Below are 20,932 nucleotides of genomic sequence, written 5' to 3'. Positions count from 1 at the left end.
GTCGAAGGGCTTCGAGAAGTGGGACACGATCGGAATCAGCACGGTGGGAGATCTCTGGACGAGGGGGGGATTCAAAACTTTTGAGACGCTGCAGGCGGAGTTTCAGCTGCAGGGCAGTGAGTACTTTCGGTACCTACAGGTCCGCCATGCGCTGGGCTCCGTCTTCCCGGATGTTGCATCCATTCCGGAGTCTTCCCCCCTGGAGGACAGAGTGCTAGATGGCCATGTCCCGGACAGCACGATCTCCCTCATATACAAAAAATTGATTAACGATAGATCGTGTCTGCTGACTAGTCTCCGCGAGGCTTGGGTTGCCGACGGGCTGGAGCTGGACGACGAGGATTGGATCTCCGCGGTGGCCTCTCCGAAAGAGGTGGCCATCCCGGCTCGCCTTCGTTTCGTCCAGCTCAAGATCCTTCACCGGGTCTACGTGACGGGGCCAAGGCTTTTACGTATGGGTTTTGCCGGTGATGGAATGTGTAAGCGTGGCTGTGGTGCGTTGGCGACTTTCATGCATATACTGTGGGAGTGCCCGAAGGTGGAGCGATTCTGGCGTGGTGTGCATGAGGTTCTACGAATGGTTACGCGTGTCGCGCTGCTGCCTGAAGCGAGGAGATGCTTGCTGAATGTCTGGGAACCAAATGACTACTCGGTCCCGCAGGCGCGGTGGGTGACTCTGGGATACATGATAGCCAAGCGTGATATTGCCCAATTGTGGGGATCCCAGAGGCCCCCTGCGGTGTCGGCCTGGAAAGAGCATATGGATTGGTGTATGTTTCGTGAAAAGGTGGTGTATGTGGCGAGGGGTAAGCCTGGGGCGTGGATGAAACTCTGGGGCCCCTGGAACGCCTACCGCGGGGGTATTTGTGAGCCGCCGCTGCTACCGGCGGCCTCGCCGGCTCCGTCTCCCTAGATGGCGCCCCTCCCTTGGCCGCGGGCGCGCGGTCCCCCAGTCCCTGATCTACTCCCGTCCCCCTCTTCAGAATTTTGCTGCTGGTTTGGATCCCCCACTTATGGAGCACGTGCTGTCACTTTGGATCGAGGGTTGCCTTGCGGTTGTGGTTTGTTTACGTTGTTTTGCGTTAAGAAAATGGAACCGTACTGTGGGCATGGAGCTGTGAGGCCTGCACCATTGATCACTCCTGTCTTCCTACTGTGCACCGCTGAGAAAGCTTTTTGCTGTATGTATGTAATATGCTTTTGATGCTCTAGCGGCCGGCCGTGTGGTTGTAGGCCCATACCTGTAACTTCTATAAACTGCAATAAACGGTTTCAAAAAAAAAAAAAAAAAAAAAAAAAAGAAAGACCCAGAACGGTTGTAATTTAAGGCATGTGAATTCACTTTTTGTGGCTGCCTTGCACAGCGCGCGCTCTCTGTAAGGGTGACAACGTTCAACTGCTACGTGCTGTGGAGATACATGCTCAGGCTTACGATGCCTTTAATCTCCCACAACAGGAAAGGAAAAAAAATAGACCCAAAGACAAAGCAATAAGAACCAAAGTGGGACAATAGCAGTAGCTAGGCACCGCGCCGTGAGAGGAAACAAATGAGCACAAGGCAGGACAAAGAGAAACGATTACCCGCTAGCAAGCAAGCCTTTTTCAATGACAATCAAAGGAACAAATACAAAGGCAATGGGAGAGCTGTAAGCCTACAGAGTGATTACAGTATGTCTCAAAGAGACAGCGCATGTGCTGCCTAGTCTTGAGAGGGTGTGTGTGTGAGAGAGCACGTGCTGCGCTGGGAGCTGTACAGGGCCCAGAGTACCAATCTGGAGGGAACTCTGCTCTCACACTTTCAAGGGAACTCTGCTCTCACACTTTCAATATTTTATTTGTAGTCTAAACTATCAGTATAAAACTAATTACTAGTAACCCAAAAGAATGAAAACCTAGAACCGCATCTGACACTTGGCAAGGACGTCACATTTTGCCAAGAGCTGCTTCTGAAATCTCTGGAAAGCGATCAACTCGTGGAAGCGGAGATGAACAATAGATCTGTAACTGGGCCAAGCCTAAATTCGATCTATTTTGTACTGTCAGTAAGGAAATGCAGTGGAAAATGGAAGGTACATCTTTGGCAGCCTGCCACAACAGGCCAGGAACAATTCAAGGAGAGAGAAGGAATAATTCAAGGAGAGAGGAGGGCAAGCTGATGGGAACTCAACACCTGACCTGCAGACCTAACCTTTCCAAGCCATGGGGAGATAGCGCCCTGCCCAGGATCAACCTGTGTCAAGAGGCGAAACCAGGTGTCCACTTTGTGAGTTATCTCGAGGCTTCAGTAAGCGTCGCGACTCATCAGTTTAATGGTTTTCGCTGCTTATCCTCCGAAGGATGGGAGTCCGAGTCATCAGTGCTGATAACAGAGATCTGAGGAGTCACAGTGGTATAACGTAGGAGTAGGAAGTTAGCGCCCACCACCTCTGCTGGCATATAGGGCACCAGAAAGATTTCTTATCAGTCTAGCATCTCTGATTAGCTGGCAGGGCTGGGGCAATCAGTCACTTATCAGGTTTTCCTAAATGGCAAGAATCTATCTGGGCCTTGAGCTGTGGAGAGTGGTTGCATGTTTATGAGAAGGCTGGGAGAATGAGGGGTAGTTTGCTATGTGGGGGGCGATTACCGGGCGAAAGCGTGGGCGTTGCGCACATCTCAAGGACGGCACAGTAGTCGTGGACCAGACCTGATGTCCTCAAGTTCACATGAAGCTTCAGGAAAGATCTGGGATTTTCAGGACTTATCCCATGACCCTGGGTAAGAAATAGCTGGGCACATAGTTTACTGCAGCGGCGAGCATGCCCTCGAGTCCTACCAAGGCACACCGGGCCGTGACTGAGAGATACATATATGGACACAAACAAGCCCTGTAAATCTAACAAGAGGCTTGTAAGGAAACCAGATGTCCCTGTGATGAGGCCTGTTCCGAATTGCCTAGGAGACGAGGCCAGGCTTCTGTTGAAAGTGCACACTGCATACACATTCCCAGGAGACCTGCTGGGCAACCACCTGGGCTCCGAATTCTGCCCCCGGAAGCAGTTTCCTGAAGAGGCTAGTCCCGTCTTCAACTGCAGGCATCAACCAGGGTCCCCACAGAATAGGCAGGAAACCACAGCATCCTCTCTCAGTGCAACCCAGGCATGTCAGAGTTATTCAGTTGGGTTGAACATTAAAAAACATAAAACAAACATTGACACAGCCAGTAGGGGCTGTTTGTGTTTTGAGTCCTGAATAAAATCACCACCTTGTCATCAAGGGCTGAAGAAAACAAACACCACCGCAGGCAGCCCAAAACGTCAGCACAAAAGCAAACCAGTGCTGGGCCCAATGGAGCATGTAGTCCCTGCAGCTCTGTTGCTGCAAAAGAAGCGCAACAGGGGCAGCTCGGGTGCTTGAAAGCGGCGGGCGCATACAAACAGGCACCCTTGGAAAACAGCCTCTAACATTTGACCTCGGTCTTTGTATAGTTAATGTAAGGAAATAAGAACATGATTTACAGCCCTGTTTACAGAAACTGACCTCGGTACGATGGAAAACATCCAGTGCTCATATGAGATGCTGTTAGAGAAAGGAAAAGTAGTCCCTTTCACAGTCCTAAAATGGGACAAGTGTAAGGTTACAAGTAATGAGGTGGTGTTCCGTGGGAGGGAACAACCTACGAAACGGAGGGACAAATAGGACTGATTAACCACTTTAAAGCAAGGATTTTTAAATGACACTGAAAGAAACAAATCAAAAGCAATGTGTGGGCTCTAAGCCCATAAAGTATAAACAACATGTCTTGAAGAGACTGCGCAAGCGCTGCCTAGCCTCGACCTAAAAGACACAAGAGTTTCTGAGAGGCAGCAAAAGTCTTCCAGAACTTGGGTGGTAGTGGGGAGTGGGGGGGGGTCAATGGGGGGGTGGGTTACTGATTGGCTACTGTTCTCTCTTTTTCTTTTATTCACCTCATGTCTTGCTAAAATGAGTATGGTCGCCACATGGCTCCTTTAAATGTGCTTTGACCTGTAACCTCGGCGAAAACATATTTTAACCCACAAATATTACATACATTGATACGCCTGTTAAGAATAAAAACTTAAAGTGTTAAATATATTAGTAAAATTAGAAATAAACTCACCCTGTACATGGACTCCTATTGGTCATGTTTCCAAACAGTAGCTGTGTAAATGGATGCCACTACACCCAGGCATAGGAATAAAAACATAGGAAAGACTTGAAAGAAAGGATGCCTTTGAATCAAAGAGTTACGCATTGAAACCCCTGAACATTAAAGTTATTGGACGATGGGTTTATATGAAAGGCTTTGTGAATGTCAGATGTGCTATGCATGCCTTGCTCGCCTCTATGAAAGGCTTTGTGAACGTCAGAGGTGATATACATGTCTGCTCATCTATATGAAAGGCTTTGTTAATGTCAGAGGTGATATACATGTCTTCTTCATCTATATGAAAGGCTTTGTGAATGTTAGAGGTGATATACATGTCTTGCTCATCTATATGAAAGGTTTTGTGAATGTCAGAGGTGATATACATGTATTGCTCGCCCAAATAAAAGACTTTGTGAATGTCAGAGGTGATATACATGTCTTGCCCACCTATATGATCAGCCAAGCCATTACCTAACTGAATTCTTTGCTGCAGGCTAGAACCATCCGCGAGTTTGACACACGCCTTACCTCAGTCATGTTTGGCTATCCCACAAATGACGACTACTACAGGGATGCAAGCTTGTGCCACAAACTCAAGTCAGTCGAGATACCGGTGCTATTCCTCAATGCCTTGGATGATGCTTTATCACCCGGCTATGGTAGGTTCATACTTTGATTCTCATCTCAAGTAGGGAAGACCACACAGTGGCAGGGAGGGAGGCAGACTGGTACTTCGCAGGCGAAATGACAAGAGTGGCGTCTGAAACATTTACTTAGTTTGCCTTGGTGTAGAGCAATGACTTTACAAGTGTATTCACAACTGTTAGCACACACACAAATAATGTTTAGACATCACTTCATTTACATCTAGCAATTTGAGGGCAGTCTGAACTCCTAAACTCGCCCATCGTACGTAGATGTATTACATTTCACCACAGGGAGGGGGATGAGATGGCGAGGAGAACCGGTCCATTTATTTTAGTTTTTTTACTTTTTTGTTTTACAGTAGACTTAAGCACATTGCCCATTCTTGAGAACTGAGGTCAGTACTGTAGTAGAGACACGTGGAAAGGCATTGCCCAAGCATTGCTATATGCTTTGCCTTTTCAATGTTTATATTTTCGGGGCACATAAGTCAGAGCTGATACACACTCTGGGTGTGGGGTTTTACAGTGTTATTTATTTTTAGAACTCACAAGACTCTCTCTGTGCTTGCATGAAGGATTATTTCAAAACAGATTTTGAGAAAACTGCTGAGACATGACCGTCTGTGCTTTACCTCTTAATCCCCTGAGAATTAGTCTGCTTTCAATTTTTTTGTGTTTTTTTAATTCAAATTTATTAAGTGCTTCGATGTAAATCTTGTACAGGTATGAACCTTCCGAATGTTTCTGGAATATGCATAGATGTGCATGTTTCATTGTTTTTATGCACTGTTCTTTGCCAAGAGACAATTTTAGTAATTTATACTTTTTTTTTTGTTTAATAATTTTTTATTAAGTTTTCAGAAAAGGAGAGACATATATTAAGCAAATGAACACATTTTGAATAAAATAGAACAATTAATATATAAAAGATAACATGAGCAAATAATTCAAAAGAGAAGAAGATACAAAGAGGTGAAAAAAAGATAGAAGAAAACAAGAGGAAAGAAAGAGATATAGAAGTGAAGAAGAAAATAATGAAAGAGAGAAAAAAGGAATAAAAGAGAGATAGAGATTAAGAGAAAGTAAGAAATTAAGATGCAGGTGCATGTGTAGAAATATAAGAAGTAAAGGGTAGCCAAAGGAGGTCAGATTTAATTTTCTGAGAAAGAGTAAGAGAAGAAACAGTAGCAATTCTGTGTTCATCACAAATATAGTTCCACCAAGTTAATAATGATAATTTAGAGTTATCTTTCCAACAGGACAAAATCACTTTAAATGCTAGAGCAATAAATAAATCAAACAGAAAAGTAATATGATTAGAAAAATCAAAATCAGGTGCGGAGGAACCTAGAAAAACATTTTGTATAGTTAATGGAATATTACATTGAAATATTGTCATAGATTTAGACCAAATAGATTGCTAGAACTTCAATACATTAGAACAATCATAAAGTTGAGGAATTAAAGTCCCAGTGTATTCAGAACAAGACCAACATAGGGATGAGGAAGTAGGGGAAAACTTGGATATAGAAACAAGGGTAATAACAGTTCTACTATAAGTAAAGTAATGGGATTGAGTAATACGTGCGGCAATAGAAGTTTTAAATAACTTGAGCCATAATTTATCCCAAGAAGAGATAGGGAGTGACAAAAATAAGTTTGCTTCCCAGAGTAATTCGACATGGGATTTAGGTCGTTCAGTACCAGGTGATAACAACATCTTATAAATAAAAGCAGCCTTAGGTCTATGTTCCTGAGAAACACTATATAACGGTGAGGGTGAAGAGAGTAAGGGAGAAGCTAAAGGGAAATTGTTGGAAGATAAATAAGACTGCAAAGCTGTTGATATTAAAAGATACTCATTAAAAAATGAATCAGGTAAATTATACTGTAATTGTAATTCATGGAAGGGAATAACAGAATTATGCTGGATTAATTGATGAATAAAAATAATTCCCTTCTCCTTCCAGTGTTTGTAATAAAATGATTTACGTTTATATTTGATAAATGTATTATACCAAATAGTGGAAGACAAAAAACATTGATATGAATCTAGTCCGTTGGAAAAAATATTATATACTAATTGTCGGGAGTATTTTAAAATAGGATTATCTGCTATGAAGTTACAATTAGACATATGTATTATATTTCGAAAAGAAAAATCTTTTAATAGGGAACACTCAAAAACAATCCAACGAGGGATAGGGATATCACCAAAATCATAAATTAAAGCAAAAAAGTGATGAATTAAAGATGCAGAATGATAGGATTTAAAATCAGGAAAATGCACACCGCCTTCTGTTTTGGGATGCTTGAGTTTCATAAGAACAATGCGGGGGTATTTGTTATTCCATAAACACTTTGTACAAATAGAATTGATCAGCGAAAAATACGAAGCAGGAATCCGAAAAGGTAGCATGGATAATGTATGAACGACATGGGGCACAATCATCATTTTAATAGTATCTAATCTACCCCACCATGACAAATGAAGAGGGGACCGTGATAGGAGGAGTGATTGTATTTTGGTAGTTAGAACATTAAACGTATAACTAATGGTGGTATATAAAGCGGAGGAAAACCAAATACCAAGGTATTTAATTTTTGCGGGACACCAGGTAAAATGAGTATTATTAAACATATATTGATAGCAAAGAGAGTTCAAGGGTAAGACTTCTGTCTTAGAAAAGTTCAACTTATCCAGAGATGCTGGAATATAACCAAACTTCATCCAAAAAGGGAAGGAGGGAGGTATTAGGGTCAGACATATATACCAGAATATCATCAGTGTATGCTGACAATTTGATTTCTATGGAATTATGTGAAAAGCCAGAAATACATGAATTAACTCGAATACGCTCAAGGAAAGGTTCAAGACATAGAACAAATTACAAGGGCGAAAGGGGACAACCTTGGTGTGTGCCTCTATATAACGGAAAAGATTTAGAAAAATGGTTATTAACAAAAATACTAGCGCGAGGAAAAGAATATAACAATTTAACATAAGAAATAAAATTTGGACCAAAACCAAACCATTAGAGTGTATTGAACATGAATTGCCAGTTTATGTGATCAAAAGCCTTTTCGGCATCTAATGACAATGCTGCAAGTGGGGATTTGTACTTCCTTCCAAAGGAGATAACATTAGCAAACATGCAAGCATTGGCCAAAGCCAATCTGCCCTTAACAAAACTAGCTTGATCTGTCTTAACCAATAGTGGGTTAATATTCTCAAGGTGAGTGGCGAGGATTTTGGCAAATATCTTACAGTCATAATTGATTAATGAAATGGGGCGATAGTTTTTACAGAGAGAATGATCCTTATCAGGTTTGGGAATAAGGACAATCAAAGCCTCCATAAAGGAGCCAGAAGCTTTGGAATCAACAATGAATGAGTTAAAAAGGGGCAGAAGTTTGGGAGCAAAAATAGAGGAAAAAGTGGAAATAAATTCAACAGAAAGACCATCAGGACCTGGTGCTTTCGATTTTTTTAAAGGATTTAATGGCTTCTGTTATCTCTTGAAGAGTAACTGCTCCTTCTAGTAAATAAAATTTATCAGGAAGCAGAGGGGGACTAGAGAGGCTTGAAAAAAAGGTGTGTTAATTTTGATTAGAGGGATTCGTATCATCAGAATATAATGATATATAATAATCATGGAATGCAGTTGCAATATCTTCATCAGAGGACGCTAAAATATTAGTAGATTCATTTAGAATAGGACCAATATTTTTACGTTCAGATTTAATTTTTAAGTAATTAGCCAACATCTTGCCAGCTTTATTTTGACCCCCGTGATACTTAGACTTAATTTTAAGAAGAAAATTACATGCATCAATTGTGGCAAGCTTGTTAAGAGCAGATTTGGCCTTAATCAATTAATGGAGAACAGAGGAAGATCTAGAAGTAAAGTAATTATGTTCCAGCAGTTTAAGTTGTTGTAGTAAAGTTGTATACTTTGCTTTAGCGGTTTTCTTCTTTTTTGCTGAGTATGAAATCGCAAAAGCACAGAAGGAAGTCTTAAAGGCATCCCAATTATGAGCAATGGAGGTGTCCAAAGGGTTGTTAATAGTAAAAAACTTGTTAATAAAAGTAGTAGCTTCAGTTACAAAAGCAGTATCTGACAACAAAAAATTATTACGTTTCTAACGGCCAAATTTTGGAGTACTCAGGGAAAGTTCAAGAGCACAAAAAACGGGGGCATGATCAGAAATAAAAATAGATCCAATCTCAGAGGATTGAATAGATGGGAGTAAGGGTTTACTAACCAAAATGTAATCAATTCTAGAACGAGTGTGATGAACATTAGAAAAAAAGTAAACTCAGGAATATCAGGATTACAGGTCTTCCAAACATCGTATAATGAACCGGAGATTGTAATGATTTATGAGTTTTATCAGGATTACATTTACATTTGGATTGTCTATCCGAAAATGGGTCTAACCATTGGTTAAAGTCTCCAGCAACAATAATATTTGGGCCATCAATAGAGGTGAGTAAGATCTTAATACTATTCCAAAAGTCCAGGTCTGGTTTAACAGGGCTCTAAATATTCAATAAAACAAGTTCTTTATTTTGTGTAACAACCTTAGCCATTACCCAGCGTCCATCGCTATCACATTGCGTAGATAGAATTTGTACATGGATCGATTTATGAAATAGTATAGCAACACCACCTTTCCGATTAGCGACTGGAGAATAAACAACTTGACCCACCCATTGTCTTTTCAGTTTAAGTGATTCTACATCATTACAATGAGTTTCTTGAATGAATGAAACATGAGAATTCAATTTAGACAAATGAGAGAGTACTTTTTGTCTTTTGACGGGGTTTCCAAGAACACGAACATTCCATGTGACAACATTACACATAATGGAGGGAAGGGAGGGTAAGACATGAATGGAGATGATACACTTCAGGAGAACAACTGGAAGCAGAAAAACACCACTTATTAGATGAATACAAAAAACATAATGTACGACAGCAAATAATAATAGGCACAAGCATCAAGTGACATATTAAAGAAAGATAATCACTTAAGGAAATATAATGAAAAACATTCATATATACAAAAAATTGATATTGAAAATGCACCGTGAAAAAAAGTAGAAGGATAACAGGATGATAGGCGAAGAGAGGGAAAGAGTAAAGAGAGAGATAATAATAAGAAAAAACCGTAGAGAGCAATAGCCAAGATGCAAAAAGAGAGGGGAAAAGAAAGAGAGGAGAAGGAAGAAAAGATAGAAAAACAGTATTAGTAAACAGATCAAGGACAAGAGTCCAGATCTGAAAAGAGAAAAGCAACAGGTATGAGAGGAGCAAGGTAACGCCATAAGAACAAGGACAGCGGTAAGAAGAAATAGGTACTGAAAAGCCTCTTAAAAAGAAAAGAAATAACAAGTAATAGAAGAATATTGAGAGAAAGATCAGAATGAAGAAATAGGAGTAATTTAAGTGATATAAAACCTAAAAGAATAAAAAGGTAAATAGGAAAGAAAAACAAGTAATAGAGAGATAAGATAGATAAATGTCTAAAAGAACAGTAACAACCATTTATCTAAAAAAAAGATTAAGTATTAATGTCCAAAAGAATAAAAGGAAAAAGAGCAATAGAGAGATAGAGAAGAAAAATGAGTCATAGAGAAACATGATAAATATACATTTAGAAGATCAATATCAATTAATTAATGAAGAAAAAATTAAGCGTTAGTGTCCATGTTACGAGAAGAAATGCTGTTTAGAAATAGGTTCAGTTTTTCAGGATCGTCAAAAGAATGTAAACTTCCTTCATGAGTGATTTTGCAAAGGCAAGGATGGAGAATGCCATATTGAATATTCAAATGTCTCATCTGGGGAGGAAGAGCCAGAAATTATTTACGACGAGCATCCGTTGCATTGGAGACATCCTGTGAAATGAAGGTATTATGTCCCGACCAAATGAGACATCGTTTAAGTTTAACAGCTTCAGAACCTGCGTAAGTTCAGTAAATTCCAAGAAGAGCATTATAATACCACGTGGCTTATTTGAATTTGGGTGAAGATGACCCAAACGATGAGCACGCTGTATATTGAGAGGTGAGGGGAATTGAAGGTCTAAGAGATCCGGGAGAAACTTCTTCAGGAAGGATAGCATATCCGGACCTTCAATATTTTCCGGAAGACCATAAAGGCAAAGGTTGTCCCTCCGATTTTGATTTTCAAGGTCTTCAGTGTGAAGTTTAAGCGTGTGGATGTCTTGCTCTAGTAGATGAATTTTTGTGGAGATATCTTGAAGGTCTTCCACACGATGCTCAAGTTCCGACACCTTTCCTTCCATGACAATCCAGCGGTCTTCTATTTGATGTAATGTTTCATTGGTAGCAGACATTAAAGGTTGAAGACCGCGTACCTCCTCTAGAATAGAATCAAGGACCGGATTTTGTGAGGAGAGAATGGGAGAAGGCGGATCATTTTTGTGTCTTTTGGTTTTGCGCCTGAAGAGGATGGTTTAGAGGTGGTTTGGGGGTCACTGCCCATCCTGAGTTGCTGAGTAGAACGATGAGTAGTAACTAGAAAAGGACAAATCTGGCCCATACACCAGTTGAGAAGAAGATAAGAGCAACGGCCATCCAAAAATAGGCAAACAAATTGGAAATAAAGTGAAGGGGTATTAGCAAAAACAATAGTCACTGGCGAAGGTCTTTTAACATACACCACAATGTGAAGAGGAATCGCCACAGCATGAAATGACCAATATCTGCATTAATGCAAGGTAAGTAACCATCAAAATCAAAGGAAGGACAAGGGTCATTCAATGTGCAACAATGATACAAAAGCACTCTGTATCATGCATACTTCATATCAATTCAATCAACCAAAAATAGTGGCATATTAAAGAGATGTCACAATTATAAGATCCAGGTCATATTTGTACAGAATGCAAGTATAGAGAAAAGACCCTTTTGTTGTTCATACTCCTGATGCCAAAAAAGGCAGAAGAAAACTGCATGGCATTTGACACATTACACTGAATAAACTGTAGAAATTCACAAAAGAAAAATTAAAATTGTCCATTCGATGGCGCAGTGTCCAAACAATCTGGAATAGAGTTTCCAGGAATTACTATTATATGGATGTTTCTCTCGCTTCTGGTCCCGTAAAGCATGAAGTAAAGAAAGAAAGTAACAGCAGAGCTGGCAAGGGAAATTGAGGCAGGATGATGAGGCTCACCCGTTCTGTTTGTGTACCACAATAAGGCAAAGCTCAAATTACAGTACTCCCAAAAAGTGACTGCCACCTGAGAGAAAAAAATGTTCCAGCCGACAGGAGAATCAGAACGCGAGCGTCGCTACTTAAAAATGGCGGGCGCCCGCATTCCTGTGAGGAGAAAAACACAGCCGCATTTCCCGGGCTCTAGAAGAATGTTGGAGGTGCAGTAAAGCGCCCTGGAGACTCACCGCAGGTGGGACTCGAAAACTCCGTGTCAAGAGGCACTTCTGGAGAAGATAGATCCGCGTCCGGACGGAGCTTACAGGAAGACCGCCATGTCTTCTCGGCGTCCAAGCCACGCCCATAGTAATTTATACATTTAACATGGGGGAGCGCTGGGTGCAATGGAGTCACAATAAGGCAAACTATGGTCAACTGAGTGTCCGACAGCACTTGGGTTTCTCTTCAAAATTGCCACCATTCCATACTGGGGTGCATGTTTTTCCTCAAAAACGCTTCATTTCGAGTAGGGCTGAAGTCTCAAGGTTAGTTCTTGGTGATTCTGTCTCCCAGGAGATGTGCTGATGCTTAAATACAGATGCAGAATGAGCAGCTAGTATCCACCCAAGGGCCTTCATTCCCCTCACCCCTCTCCTCTGGATACTCCTAGCTTTTCTGATGGGGCTTCCTCCTGTTTCCCTGTCCTTGGCCTCATTTGCTGAGGTCACCTAGTGGACCCAGTCCTTCCCTCCTTTCTTCCACCTGTAAAAATGGTACATAATGGTCTCTTTGTTTCTGGTGCCTCCTAGGCTGTGTGAGAATGTTGAGGCTCTCCCATGGCTGTTCCATCTGCGCCCAAGAGAACTGGAGGCAATGCTTAGATGTTGGCCAACTAGCCATGTCCCTAGGCCTCGAATACTGTGCTGCGCAAAACATGCCAAATAAAGGGGCGTAATGCAGGTCTCTTCAGTCCCTGTAGCGTGGGGGGGAGCTTATCAACCCTTCAGAGGGCCCCAGTACTTCAGGGAACCATTCAGCCCAAGGCTAGTGAATATCTGTGAGATATGGGAGACTCCAGGCCCCTCATCATGTTCTGCAGAGGGGCCCTATCATTTTATGTTTCACCACTGGGCAAATCGTTGTCAAGGAGACGAGGATGAACTTGAGATTCTCCTGGGACATGTGGACCTGAAGAGTCGGTGCTGGGAGACACATTGCACTGAGCCAGGCCCGGAACCAGGGTGCCTGTTAGTGGTTTGTGTAATCTGGACCGCCGCCCTGCCACAGCTGGGTTTCAGCCGATATCTTAATTAGGCTAATGTTTCACCTTATTATGGGGAACATCTTCCTCTGATGCTTGAAAGGGGGAAAACGCTGACGAAATCATGCAGGCATAGGGATAATGTAGCTTTTTTCTGCGCATCTACTATCAAAAAATTGTTTGGTTTATTAGCGAAAAAAATGATCAGAAGAGAAAGAATGCAAGTAAATCTTTGAAAATTAACAAACATACAAAAGTGGGTTTTGAAAAGTGGGTTTTAGATTCAAAGCAAAAATACAAGAAACTATGCCTCAGCAAAACATGCAATATAAATAAAATGTCCAGAGCTCATGCTATTTAGCTTCATATTTATTCTGATACATAATTCTGTCTATTGTACTGGACGCCCTTAAACTGCCACCTGTTGGGTATCCTCGGTGCTCAAAAAGAGGATCAAAGTCTAGATCACTGGGCTCAAACAGTAAAGTGGTTTATAGGTGCAGACACATCCCTCCCACATGACCTTCAAGACACTGCTGTCTCAGTTTGCCCAACCCCACCCCACAACAAGTAATCTGTCACTGCAAATATCTCTTCGTCTGCAATCTATAGAATAACTAGAACAGGTTGTTTTTATTTGATTAATTAATTGCATTTTACTTCGAGCAGTTGTAACAAATGGAAAAATAGGAAGGGACACAATATTCACGCTTGTATTGCTCTCACTGCTCGGTCAAAACAGTTACTTATATGAGAACCCCAATGACCTGTAAAGTCTTCTACTGCATAGCCCATTGTTGTATAATTGGAAAACAAGCTACTTTTGTCTGGAAAGGGGGTAATGCACAGAATGTATGGGATGCATAGACATGACACTCATACCCCCTTCTTGTTCCCAAGCTGTTTGCTGTAAAACTGTCCTAGCTCATGAATTCTGCGGTCATCACCACTGGGTAGTTATAGTTAGATCAGCGTTTCCATGGGAAATAATATTTTTTATTTTGCTAATTATTTTGGCACCGTTTGACGCATTGTCATGAAACGTACCAAAAAAAGTGCTCCTTTTTTCCCAGTTAATGGATAGAAAGTTTCAGGGTGATTGGTCAAGCGGGAACCAAAAAAAAGTAGGGGTCTCAAATCGCCAAATCCTCATTAATTTTTCAAAGACTTTTTTAAGAAGCACTACCACAAAAACTGCAGAACAAAATGACACAAAATTTGGCAGGAGGCTAGAACTTGGTCCAGAAAGTGTGCTTTTTCTGATTTGGTGTAAATCCGTTCAGTAGTTTTTGAGATATTACGAAAGAAAAATATTTGGATATTTTGTGAGAGTTCCTCAACCCCAATAAAAAAAAATAAAGCACTCTGTTTGGCCCAGGTTTTTTTTTTTTTGCTTGGGCCAATTTGCTCCCACACGAGACAGGCTTCCTTGGAAGCGAATGGTCTGATTGGCTGCCTATAACTAACCCCTCTACTAGGCACAGCTTATACCCTTTCATATTACATCACGTATGGCACTTTAAATCATAGCATTTATAGCAACACTCTTAACATCTCAAATTACATCATTCATGAGAACAGTTTTCATGGGAAAGTTATAGTTAATGTAGTCAGGCTACTGATTTTCGCAACACTGTTTACGAAGGAGGGCAAGTTATAGTAATGTTACTGTGGGGAGTAAATTACAACTTCAAGTCAGAATTGTAAAGTCCTAACAATAGCTTTAGAATTTCTAAAGTTTGTGTAGTTTGACTTGGTCTTGTATAGAAATTATAAATTAAATTTTGCTAACTATAAGCTTTAACCTTTGTTTTTTTCATTGAATTTTTATGTTTTTCTAATTTAGTGATATGTTGGTCTGTGTTATACCACTAAAACTTTGCAGTATAGCGCAGAACAGGCTTATGACAAAACATGATACGATTGGCTAGTGACTGCCGTTACAAAATTAAAAGGCAGCCGTATATGTTTAGACCACACTTTGGCTGTTTTCTGCCTTTTAAGTGTAAAATAGTTCCTTTACTGTTTTGTAAGTGTATAGGAAGGGATGAGTCAGTTAATATAAGTATGTAAATGTAAGTAAAAGTTTTTCTATTACTTCATACATTGTAAATAAAGTTTGTAGAGTACTACGGTACTACTGTATTGTTTACACCGCACTTAGTATGCGTTGTGGGTTTTAATGGTAAATATAGTGTAGTTCAGTGTTTGTTTAAAATTTAACATAATCATTATTTTATTTTTTAAATTACACTGTGCTGCACTATATGTCCCCTTTAATATAATGTAGAAGTGTTGTTTTTTTACACAATTAATTTCTAAATAAATTGGTAAGTAGTGCTATGTTTCTAAGTCGTACCGCAGTACTGCATATACTATAAAATTAAATATCTGAAAAATGTAAAATACACTATAGTACACAAAATTTGTGTAGTACAGTGTAGTTGTAATTTTCTTAATATATATTGTAAAAAAAAAACATTTTAAGTACTTCTTAGGTGGTGCCACGGTAATCTGTACATTACAAAAATATATATATATACAAACATATAAATAATTTTCACTACCTATCACCACTTTAATAAAGTGGTAACATGTAGGGAAAAATATAAAACTTAATACTTACCTACGTCCATGGCCCTAACCCAGAACACAGACAAACTATGTTACAAACAACAAGGTTGTCTTTTACTTTTGTTAAGGCAACCATTGGCCAATCATATATTGCCTTGTCATCAGCTGGGACCTGCAGCATACCGCAAAATTACTGCAGTATACCATGGCCCAATATATCACTAGTTTTAAGTGCCTTATAGTGCCAAAAAAAAGAATCCTTTCCAGATGATAATCGAAATTCCTGCCAAAATTCATTCAACTCTGTTTAGCCATTTTGACGTCACGTCAGTCTAAAAAGTCTATGGCAAATGCATTGGTGTGAAAATGCATTTTGGGATACCGCCCCACATGTTGTGTGAGAGGTGGTGTAAGAAATCGAATTATTACTTGAGGTGGGCAACTGCCTACTTCAAGGAATAATTGCAAACCTTGCCAGGGTGAGCCCTAAAAGTCACTAACCATAACCCAGCTGTGCCCCCTGGTAGCTATGGCGCAGAGCATACAGACTAAGTGCAATCTGTAAAGTGTTTATGCAGTACTAAAACACTAGTAAAGTTAAAATGCAAAACAATAACAATCCCAAACCAAATTTGAAAAATAAAGTAAAATTATAATATACAGAATGCCGCAAAATGACAAATCTCTAATAAAGGAAACAGGGGATGTGGAAAGGCTTCTAGCAACGTATTTCCCTGTAGCCACATAGGAGTGCAGTCAACTGACCCCTGGAGTCAATTTCGTTGTCCTGGGTACAAGAGGGAGCAGGTCCAATCCTTCAGGGCTTCTCTCATGTCACAGACAGCTGGTCCAGGCATCATCTACTCTTCCAGAGGTCCAGAAGGTTTTCTGTAGAGGGTCCCTGGGGATGAGACAATTATGAATCCACAATCATGCTAGCACGGGCTGCCCAATAGGTCAATCTCATGTCAAGGAGGGAATGAGAGGAAAAACATAGGATACCCCCTCTTTTTCTGTTTTTTATCATATCAGGAGCACCACTAATAAATGGATGCCTAGTTCTGAGATATTTTTATCCTAAGACCCCCAACAGGAAGATATCCAAAGTGCTCCCTGGAATATAGTTGAGCCCATCCTGATTTTAGGGACCAGGATGAGACCCAATGATGAAGCATGACACCAATAGGGTGTGTGAGGGTCAAACAAACAATGGAGAAATCATGTTGACTTGTAAGGATCAAGCCTTATACTGTGTGTAATAGGCAGTAAGATGCCCCATTTATGTTTGGCACCAGCAAGTGGCTGTGGGTGCCTCCTGACCTCACCTGAAGCAATGCTGTAAAAGTTCCCAGGCCATGAGATACTGACTTTTGCAGTAGTTCCAGTTTGCCTGAATGCAAACTGGCCCAAAATGCAATATGTCTGGGCACATCCAAGGTGGCGAAGGTCTGCGGCCACATAAAAATTGGAGTCTGAAGGCTAGGGGTGTGTGAGGAGTGTAATATGGTAATCCTAGGGTGTCCCACATCTAATACTGAAATCTAGTTTGAAGCAAGCACTGTACAAATGAGAAACCCAGCAACAGAAGTCTTGTAGGACAAAAGCAGGGTCCTTCAGCAACGAGACAGGGAATCCAGAAGAATTAATTTGATGTCCTGTTCTCTCCATTTCAAGTGCGCCTCAGATATTACACATGGCTCAATAGACCTGTAAAACAGGATTTGATTCTGTGCTGTTAAAAGGAGGCCCACGGCTACCACCCTGCTCATTCAGGTCAGCCTCATCTTTGCTCCTGGCAAGCATTTCACACCTATTCAAGGCAGAGCACAGGCTGAGAGCTGGCAGAGGCATATGCTAATTAGCCTTCTGACAATTCGGGCAGGAAAACTGAAACTTTCAAACAGTTACATTTCCTTAATGTTTATTAAAAAAAATCCAACTTCATCATTGAATCAGATTTTTAATAACTATTAAAAATAGTGGTTTAATTATTTTTCCAGCTGCCCCCTTTCCAGAGTTATCAGTATTAGTATTTTAGTCTGTACTCTGTTTTGCTACAGAGGACTCCTAGGCATGCCACAGTGAAAATAGCTTTTAAGGCCTTGTCACTGTAGGGACGTAGTACAATTAATATTCCACATGTCCCAATTTTAAGTATCATGAACCCTGTCTTCTGAACTAAAAGACTTAAGAGTACTTGCTCATTCCTGTTCTGAACAAGGGCCGTTTTCCGGAGCCTGGAGATTGTAGCTAATAATGGCTTCAAGGTGTGTAGGAACCAAGGGGTTAGTGTAGATGACTCAGATTTTGCTGACTGCCAAATCCTTCTTTTCATCTCCAATACCCTTCCTTACCTTACTGTTTAAGGAAGGGGATGACTAATACCTGTAAGTCACAGTGCTTTTAGTTTATTTTGTATCCACTAGGTGCCTTGCCCCTTACGTTTCTTTTGTTGTCCCAGCTTTTTCTCTTTTTTGTTCCCTTCCTTTGCTCAGTATGTTGGGTTCCAGGTTCATCTTAGCCGAGCTCTTGCTCTTCTATTTTCTGGTTCTGCCATTTTCAGAATCCCACTGACCATCCCCAGACTTCAAGATCTGTGAGTGCTTTGTGCTACCTCGACACTCCGTCGTGCAGGGATCTTTTTCCCCCTAAAGCTGTAGATCATTTCAGGAACACCTGTTTATGGCGTCTTGCTGTCAGAGACAAGTAAAAGAAAGACTTTTGGTACATGTGCTCGACACCTGAACCTACTATATTATTAGTTGTTATTGCCCTGTAAATATATTCCACCACTATATATGATTATTCAGAGTGAATTTGCTCTCCTCACGGTTGGTCAAATCTTGAATTCCAGGCCATGACATAATGTCTTTGTTTCTGTAATTAAAGTTTTAGGATCCATGTCCGTTCTTTGAGTGTCTTTCATGTTTTGCTGACTTAAACCATTCCAAAAAAGGCATTTTATAAATACAACAAATTGTTCATGTGCTACAGATACCCTGGGTCTTTTATTCCTGTGCCAAGTCATTAAGGTCAGCACCCCCGCACAAGCAGTTGTCTGGGTTATTTGTCATGATAAACCCTTGCAAAAGAAAGAATTTATTTACCTCGTCCATTCACCATTTTACTGATCATGCATAGGTGCAAAGAACCCATGCAGGGTTGTGCAGAGTACATGTCAAGCAGAGCGTGATGCCCATGTAGCGCATTCCTTTAAGGGGATTTTTGATTGCGGACCCTCCAGGGTTCTTCATGTGGAAGTTTACTGACATACTGAATTCCACAGTCCTCTTTGATGGACTTCCAACCGTATGCCGAGGTGCCCCTGCACAACCTTCGCAATGCAGCAAGGGCAGTGCTGTCAGTATCTGTGAACCCTGAATCATGTGGGGGTGAGGGTGCTTCTCAGGTTCCCCTTTTTGGGGTAAGCTAAGTATCTGCAAACAAACACAGAACATCTGGTGTGCCAGTTCACTTTTTTTGCTCTGCACTCTTCTGTGCATGTACTCATTATTATAGTTGTGCAGGTGTCTGTGTTTGGGGATGCATTAACCCTTCAAAGGAAGGTTAGAGGTGCCTCTGCACAGACAATAAAACAGGGGTAGCAGATATTCTTTGCACTTGGTGGGGTCCTGAAGTTCGCCACACAATTAGGTGCAGTCTGTGTAGTAGTACAGAGTTTTTCAGAATTCCAATCAAAGATTTGGGTGTGCCTGTAGACAAACCATGCTCTTCTAGGTTTGTGTGCTGCTCACTCTTTTGAGTATGGCCTGCTAAAATCAGCCTCTATACAGAGGACTGTGATATTTTTTAATGGGGCACAAGGGCTCTGTCCACACTCTGTCATAATCCAGGCCTGTGAGTCCCTTTCATAAAATAGTCAGGAGGGACCCTTGTGGCATGTTAAGTTTATCCATTGGTATGGTGTACGGTTTGCTTTGGATGTGTCATAACCTATGTTTTGTTATGCGTTTTGTGTGTCTGCTTTTGAAATAAAGTATTTCAGATTTTTTGGGTTGAACTAAAAACCTGAATTGATGTTTTTGTGTTGAAATTTATTATTAGCATTTCAGAATCATTAAACAAAAACAAGAAAACTCAAATACAAGTAATAAGGGTAAGGATCATATGATAGAGATTAAAAAGTAAATTCATATATAAAACAATATTTAATATTATGCTATCTAGGACAATAAATATATATAACAATATATAAAGGAAAGAGTGAAAAAGCATACACAATCAAGTTTTAAAAATGAAATGATAACAAATACAAACATGTTAAGAAAGTAAAAAAGGATTCCATATCTGTGAAAATAACTCTAGTTGATCTTGAATATTATATATAATCCTTTCATGCGAAGCATTTTGAATCATAGCAGATAACCAGGACTCTTGAGATGGTGGAGTGGAAGATTTCCATTGTCTTAATATACAGATTTTAGCAGTTGCAAGCGCGGTATGTAGGAAACGAGATTGTGGTTTAGAAAGAGTGGGAACATTTCTGAAATCATGTAATATAATATTAGCTGTGGAGAGGGGTAAATGCAGTGAGATAGACTTATGTAAGGTCTGACCTATGTAAGACCAATAATGTTTAACCAATGGACACGTGCAAAGAATATGAACAATATCACATCCAGAAGCATTACATCTCCAACAATTGGAATGCGGTAACAAGCCTGCCTTATATAATCTAACCGGAGACCAATGCCAGTCATGTAGAATTTTAAATAAGCAAAACTTTAAACGAGCTTCTCGAGCTCCCTTATCCAAACCATCTAGTATATTCATCCATTCCATATCTGAAAAAGAAGTCTGTAAACGTGTTTGCCATTTATGTCGGAGATCGCAGGATAATGGGTGTGAAAATAATTGAGATGTAATTGTTTTGTAGAGACCTGAAATGACACCTTTCTGTTTGCCCCAAATTTGTAAATAAAACACTATTGGTGATATAGATAATGACCAAGGTGTGGCACCAAGAGCTTTGAGAAGAGATTTTCTAAGTTGATCGTATTTGGCATGCTGCAGCGGGGGTAAGTTGAATTCATCCGTTAACTGTGATAGAGGTTTAAGATCCCCGTCATGGAGAATTTGGTCTAGTGTGAGA

General features: G+C 40.5%; 1 protein-coding gene across 1 annotated transcript in view; it reads left to right on the top strand.

The window, feature by feature from the left end:
• Positions 1-20,932, top strand: part of LOC146831465 (phospholipase ABHD3-like) — a 287,309-nt gene that overhangs the window by 210,973 nt on the left and 55,404 nt on the right. The window contains exon 8 of the mRNA XM_085605781.1: positions 4,644-4,809. Within this exon, the coding sequence (XP_085461907.1) occupies positions 4,644-4,809 (166 nt within the window). The remainder of the gene's footprint in view (positions 1-4,643; positions 4,810-20,932) is intronic.

The sequence above is a fragment of the Triturus cristatus genome, chromosome 5_1, assembly GCF_964204655.1.
Source record: "Triturus cristatus chromosome 5_1, aTriCri1.1, whole genome shotgun sequence".
Lineage (NCBI taxonomy): Eukaryota > Metazoa > Chordata > Amphibia > Caudata > Salamandridae > Triturus > Triturus cristatus.
The sequence above is the reverse complement of the archived record's forward strand: the minus strand, read 5'-3'. Positions and strand labels throughout refer to the sequence as shown.